A 6,666-nucleotide genomic window follows, 5' to 3' on the forward strand; every position below is an offset into this window, starting at 1 on the left:
CTCCCACATAGCATGCTGTGGGCGTTTGGCCTGGTTGGGGTCAAAAATAATGATTAGAGAGAGCAGCTGTGTCATTATCCTATTAGGAGATGATAAGAAAATGATTCATGGAGGTGCCCTGGGCCTGGGAGGAGCCTGTCCCCCACAGCCTCTTTGATCCAGACAGATCAGACCTCAGGAGGGACTGGAGAGGGGCGGGGCCCTCTCTGTCCCTGTCCATCGCTGAGTCCCTCCTGGAGACAGATGAGCCACCACGGGGCAGCAACGACTTTGCTGGAGGATCTTCACTCTAATTCTTTCTACTTTCCCCCAGACCTCGAACCAATGCCTGCCACAGGTCCTGGCTCACTCATTGCAGGGGCTCAGCCAAAGCTAATGGAGTGCATGGACAAACATCCCCATTGTCCTGTGCAGCTCTTCCTCTGTCCCCACCCTGCCACCTCATGCTCCCCGTCATGTTTCATTTCTCAGCCTCTCCCTGGTCTCTCCTATCTCTTCCCGCCTTCTCTTTCACCGTGGTGTTTCTCCCAAAGCCATTCGGCCCACCACCCCCATTAGGGAGAAACTGAGGCTCGGTTTGCAAGGAGTCAACCTCCCAGTGCCCCCTGTAGGACACGTAAAGGAGTAGCTGAGAAAGGGGTTCTCAAGGCCCCAGACACAGACACATTCCCAGCACCTCAGAGTCAGAATGAAAGAATACATCAAACATGTCCTTACAACATGTGCTCGAGGCAATCTTGCATTTACACCCACACAACCAGAGAATCACACGCACAGCACATGCAATCACCTGCAATAAACACACACGTAGGCACACAATCAGCAAATCACTGCACTGACAACACAGCCAGGAATATCCTATTCCACATGCAAAACAGATACCCCCGTTATGCGGCTACACACCCCGCCACTGACAGGCATTCCGCCAATCCCTGCTAGGACCATGAGCAAAGACTTGGCTTCGTTTCCTATCGCATCCCCAGCAACTAGAACAGATCATCATCATTGTCATCATCATCGTCATCAGCAGCAGCAGCATCACTGTAAACACAATACATTTCCTACGTGCCAGGCACACATGTAGGTACTTTACATGAATTAAGTCACTTAATCCTCTAAACAACTTTTCGCAACAACCCATTTTGCAGATGGAAAAATTGAGGTCCAGGGAAGTTTAGTTATTTGCTCAAGGTTCCACAACCAGTGAGAGGCCATCAGGACTTAAACTCAGGTTTTTTGGGTCCATCACACAATAAATAATAAATAACTTGCAATAAATAATTCCTGCTTTAATCCAGTCAGAATTACAGAACCTTGAAACAGCTGAGACCACATCCAAACTCATGCGCATAGGGGGTAGAATCACAGGAGGCCGATAGAGATGCACCAATAGGAAAGACCCCTTCACACGTCACACCTCAGAACACAGGGACATGCGAAGTGACACATCAAGACAATCCCCACACACGCACGGCACCCAGAGACGCGCACGCACACACAGATACAACACACCAAAACCTAGACAGGGAGACCCACCCAGAGCTCCCTCTTCTGCTCCCAGCCTTGCTGGGCCGGCCCTTAAGGAAGCAGCAGATTTAGGATGGAAAGAGGGGCCACCTCACTTGTCCGCTCAGCCCTACCGGTTCCACCAGGGTCATGACGGCACCACCCGCCTTATGAAACCCGTGTTGGGCAACTTGACCCAGACCCGGCCCGGACTCCTAGATTCTGGGGAGAAAGGGAGCCTGGATTCCTGGGTTCTGAGAGAGTAGGGGATGGGTGTCCCATTTATGGATTCTAGGGAGGAGGAGGAGGGGGACAGGGACCTGGGCTCTCAGGTCGTGATGGAGGAAGGGCTGGGGGCCCAGAATCCTGGGTTCTGGGAAAAGAGGGGCCAGGGACTTGGATTCCTCTGTCTTTAAAAGTAGGGCTCCAGGTTTAGTTAACAAAAATACAGGACACCGAGTTAAATTTGAATTTCAGATTAGCCACAATTACTTTTTTACTATATCACAAATATTGCACGGGACATACTTATGCTAAAAAAAAAAAAAGCATTTGCTGTTTATCTGAAATTTAAATTTAACTGGGCATCCTGTATCTTATCTGGCAGTCCTATTTGAGGGGGAGGACGCCAGATGCCTGGGGACTCTGCCATGGTCACTCCTCAGCCCCCAGGCCTCTGCTCTTCCTGTCCTCCGCCCTCCTCCTCACCCCTAAACAGGCCACCTCACAGCTTTCCCAGTCCCGATTTCCTCATCTACAGGAGCTGCTGTGTGTAATTGTAGTGCCCAGGCTGTGTAAGAGTGGGGAGAGGAAACCAGAGGACAGCTCACGTTGTCATACCGGGAGCCCCGGGGTCCTCCGAGATGACTGACCCTGAGTCACCTGCACGCCATGGTCTGGAGGGTTAGGGGATGGGGCGCTGTGGCTGCCTCCACGGAACAGGCCTGAAGATGGGGAGAGATGCCCATACAGGAGGCAGAGACCACAGGAGAAGGGCAAGAGACACATTGCTTGGGAAGAGAGAGACTCAGAAATGGGAGAAAGAGGACCAAAGAAATCTGGAAACAGATTGGTAGAGATGAGAAAAGACAGAGGCAAGTCAGAGCTGGAGACAAAGACTCAGAGATGGGGGCACAGGGACACTGGGACAGAAATGGAGAGGTGCCCCAGACATTCAGGTTCCCGGACTGAGGGACGGACACACACAGGCAAGATGCCGAGTGCTGCCCACAAGTCTGGGACGATGACAGCAAGCCACCTGGGTGGTGCCGGGATACCGAGGCTTAGGACCTGATGTGTTGAACCGGGGGGGTTGAGGGAAAGCTGAGATCCCAGGCCAACAGGGTGATCCACGTGCCATCGCCCCATATCCAGTGTGGTGACGACACCACCTTCTCTACAGGTGACACCCCAATTTTCCAGTGCCTCCTACATTTTTGGGGTGACACGTACTGGGAACCCCACCCGGCCCTAATGCTGCTTCCCTTACTGAGTCACCTCCAACCCTGCCAGGCCTGTTGGGGGGAGATGGTGACTCAGGCATCCAGGCCCCCAGCTCTTCACCCCTAAGGAACCTAGAAAGTCTGGAATCCCAGGACCCCTACCCTACTCAGTAAGGCAGCCTGGCCTAACCCAAGAATCTGGACCCCAGCCCCTCCTGCCTCAGACCCAGGAAACTGAGCCTCTCTCCCTCCTCTATTCAGGATCAGAAATCAGGCCCCCGGCCCCCTCCTCCCTCAGACCCGGAGGCCTGGGCCACAGACACCTCCTTCAGGAGGAACCAGGCTTCTCAGTTCCCAGCCTCCTCCCTTCCCAATTTAGAGGTGGAGGGAGGCGTGTTTATTTATTTTGGTTCCGGTGTGAATCAGGGCCAAAACACACTGCCCCCCCTTCAGGGCCCTGAAAGGGAGGACAGTGCCCCCTCTCCCAGGGAAGTAAGGCCCTCACTAAGGATGATGAGGGAGACCCTCAAAGGGAATCCACACTGCGCTCGTGCTCTCTCTCTCTCTCTCACACTGCAGGCCATTCTTTTCTCCCCCTCTCCCTGCCCTCTAAGTCCAGCGGTGGCTGTGGCTGTTGCCTCCACCTACCTTCCCCTCCACCTTCCCATGTCTCTTCTCTGAATCTGTCTCCCCCTTATTTCTCCCCAGATCTTTGTGCCTCTGTCTAGCCATCTACTTCTCCATCCCTCTGTGTCCTCTCATCTCCCTCCATCATTCTGAATCTCCTGTCTCTCTCTCTCTCTGATCCTGACCTCCCTTTCTGTCTCTGTGTCTCCCATACCTTCCCCATCTCTCTGTCTCTACCCCTCTTTTGGTCTCTCCTTGAAACCAGCTGTGCCCCTTGCACCTCTGCTCTGCCACCTTCCCTCCCCAGCACTATGCCCACCCCCCTTTCTGTTCCCACTCCTAGCTCCTCACCCCTGGACCCCCTCCCCCACAATTGCCTGGTCATCTGAGGTGCAGGTGGAGGGGGAAGTTGGGGGATGGGGGCTGGAAAGGGAGGGAGGGGAAGAGGTTCAGCCTGACTGGCTTGGCTCCCTGGGCACCTCTGTCAGAGCCCCGCCCAGGGCCATGTGGCCACCAGCCCAATATAAGCAGCTCCTGGCCCAAGACCGAGAACTCAGTGTCGGTGTCACCCACATCTCTGTCTCCATCATCACCATCTCCATCCTGCAGGTAGGAGCACCCCCACACCCCTCTACTCCATTCTCCCACCCCACTTCTCTCTGCCTCCTTGCAGATCTCTGACTCTCTGGACATCCCTCTCTTTTTTTTCTCAATGCTCCCGGTGCGCCCTTCTCAACCTGAGGATTGCTGGGTTGAATCTGGAAGTCCTGAGGGCAAGGACCCCCTCTACTATCCCCCTTGGCCTAGGCCATTGGATGTGGGGCATTTCTCTTCACCTCTCTGAGCCTCAGTGTTCCATCTGCGAAATGGGCTCGCAGAGAGGTCGAAGTGCCGGGCAGGCGTGAGCATTGCTGGTGGCATCTCCCTGGGCATCTGGCTCTGATCTCTCCCTCCTCGTGTCTGTGACTTCGCCTGTCTGCCTCTTGGTTTCTCTCTCTAGTTCTGCCTCTGGAATGAGGAGGGTCCTCTGGGGCCTGTCGGGCAGCTGTACAGAGATGGGCGAGTTTCTCGCCCCACCCCACACATCCCAATTCCACGTCTCTTCTAGCCAGCAGGCTGAAGAGGCCTCTTTCTCCCCAGCAACCTTCCCCTGAGAACCCAGCCCCTAGTGCCCCTGCCCCTTGGCCTCCCCGCCCTCAGTATCCAGCGTCCCTTGGACAGACTCCGCTGCTGTCACCACCGCCACCTCTGCCGTCCCCAACGCCACCTCCTCAGGGCCAGCAAGATGCAGTTTGAGATGCACGACAACGTGAAAGGCAAAGGTGGGATCACTGAATGGACCGGCAACCCTTCCAGTCCCCGGAACCTGGCCACTTCCCTCCCCTGGGCACCCTGGCTTCGAAGACAACTGGCACCTGCTTGTACCCCAGAGGTCCCTGAAATGCGGGAACCCAGCTCCCCAGACCGGGACGTGGAGGAGGCACTGTCAGCCCGGCCACCCACATGTGGCGCACACCCCTTTCCCAGATGTGCAGGAGCCCCACCCCCAGCTCAACCAGATGTACAGGAGGCAGCAGCAATGGGACAGACTGGGGTGTCGATGCCCAGATGTGGCAGAAGGGAAGGGGGCGCAGTGGTGACCCCTCAGTGGGCGGCCTGGTGGCCCCGCCTAGACTGCCCGGCAGAGGGAAGGGCGGCAGGGGTGCAGGGTCCCAGGAGGCACTGCGAGGCCGCCTGCTGACCCCTGTCTCCCACCTCCGCAGCCATGTCCTACCCAGTAACCAGTCAGCCCCAGTGCGCCAGCAGCTGCTACCAGACCCAGCTCAGTGACTGGCACACCGGTCTCACGGATTGCTGCAACGACATGCCCGTCTGTGAGTGCCCGCCACTCTCCTCCAGGCCCCGGGGAGAGCCGGAGGGAGGGAACGCCACCTCCAACCCCTCCGACGCCCCGCTAATCCCACTCTCTTGTCCTCTGCTTGGACCCTGAGTCCCCACTCTAACCCTCACGCCTTCCTCGGACCCCCAACGCTCCCTAGGATCCTAACCTCACACCTGCCAACTTCCCTTTGTAACCTCAACCGCACGCCCCCCCCCCCAACCTTCACACCCTATTTCTCAACCACTAACCTCCCCCGGCAATTTCTTCTGGGACCTTCACTTCCCTCCGACACTCAATTCCCTCTGGGATCCTCAACTTGGCCCCGGGGACCCCTCAGCCTCGCCCTCCCAGAGGCTAAGCCGGATGGGCCCCGCCCTGACCTCCCGCGCATGCCCCAGGTCTGTGTGGCACTTTCGCCCCTCTGTGCCTCGCCTGCCGCATCTCCGACGACTTCGGCGAGTGCTGTTGTGCGCCCTACCTGCCCGGAGGCCTGCACTCCCTGCGGACCGGCATGCGCGAGCGCTACCGCATCCAGGTGCGCGCGGGATCGGGACCAGGGGTAGGGGGCTGCGGACTGGTCTCCTGGGACCCAAGGCAGGACTCCTAACCTCTCTCTCCCACCCTCTAGGGCTCTGTTGGGCACGACTGGGCGGCCCTCACCTTTTGTTTGCCCTGCTCCCTCTGCCAGATGGCACGGGAACTGAAGATCCGAGAGTAAAGTGCCCCCCACCCTCCTTTCCCTTTGGTCCTGCCTGGCCTCCCCTTCCCCCTCCTGGGAGGGCCTGCCCCTCCGCCCTATCCCGCCACCAGAAATACACCCACAATAAAAACCTGAAAACCAACTCCGCCTACATCGTTTGTCTCAGAGAAGGAATCTGGGTGGAGAAAGAGGTTTGGTGCAGAAGGTGGGGACACAGGGAAGGTGCCTAGGTGTGGAAGGAGGAGTCTGGAGCCGGACCTTTGACCTCCACCTGCTGTGGATGACATTGGCAAGTCCCTTCCCTCTGGAGGCCAAGGTGTCCTCACTAACAAAGTCAACCCAGGACCCCTGAGCTGCCTATCTGAAGCTCTGCCTGGATTCTGAAAAGAAGCAAAACCAGAAAGGTCCTCTTGGTAAACTCCAAGCACTCAAGTTCAAAGAAAACATTTAGGAGAGGCCCTGCTCATTTAATACCTATGGGTTCTTAGCGTACACACAGTTCGAACAGG

At 56.7% G+C, this 6,666-nt stretch overlaps 1 protein-coding gene across 5 annotated transcripts; it reads left to right on the forward strand.

Moving 5' to 3' along the window:
- Nucleotides 1-4,083: 4,083 nt before the first annotated feature.
- Nucleotides 4,084-6,299, forward strand: CNFN (cornifelin). Of its 5 annotated transcripts, none has more exons than XM_045185584.2 (5): nt 4,124-4,184; nt 4,684-4,897; nt 5,339-5,449; nt 5,856-5,992; nt 6,086-6,299. In XM_045185584.2, exons 2-5 carry the CDS (start codon nt 4,861-4,863, stop codon nt 6,173-6,175), a joined length of 375 nt encoding a protein of 124 aa, XP_045041519.1. In that variant the 5' UTR covers nt 4,124-4,184; nt 4,684-4,860; the 3' UTR covers nt 6,176-6,299. The 5 variants fall into 5 exon arrangements, with proteins under 5 accessions (XP_045041521.1, XP_045041519.1, XP_045041518.1 ...); XM_045185583.2 differs by having other exon boundaries at nt 4,125-4,184; nt 4,576-4,897; XM_024577382.4 differs by having other exon boundaries at nt 4,131-4,184; nt 4,716-4,897.
- The last annotated feature ends 367 nt before the right edge of the window (nt 6,300-6,666 follow it).

Source organism: Desmodus rotundus, chromosome 12 (assembly GCF_022682495.2).
Source record: "Desmodus rotundus isolate HL8 chromosome 12, HLdesRot8A.1, whole genome shotgun sequence".
NCBI classification, from domain to species: Eukaryota; Metazoa; Chordata; class Mammalia; order Chiroptera; family Phyllostomidae; genus Desmodus; species Desmodus rotundus.

What these genes read in the sequence shown, in the direction of transcription:
- CNFN (XM_045185584.2), top strand. Translation starts at nt 4,861, where the DNA reads ATGCAGTTTGAGATGCACGACAACGTGAAAGGCAAAG. An exon ending in CGACAACGTGAAAGGCAAAG is followed by an intron (nt 4,898 to 5,338) that starts GTGGGATCACTG and finishes CCACCTCCGCAG; the next exon opens with CCATGTCCTACCCAGTAACC. An exon ending in CTGCAACGACATGCCCGTCT is followed by an intron (nt 5,450 to 5,855) that starts GTGAGTGCCCGC and finishes CGCATGCCCCAG; the next exon opens with GTCTGTGTGGCACTTTCGCC.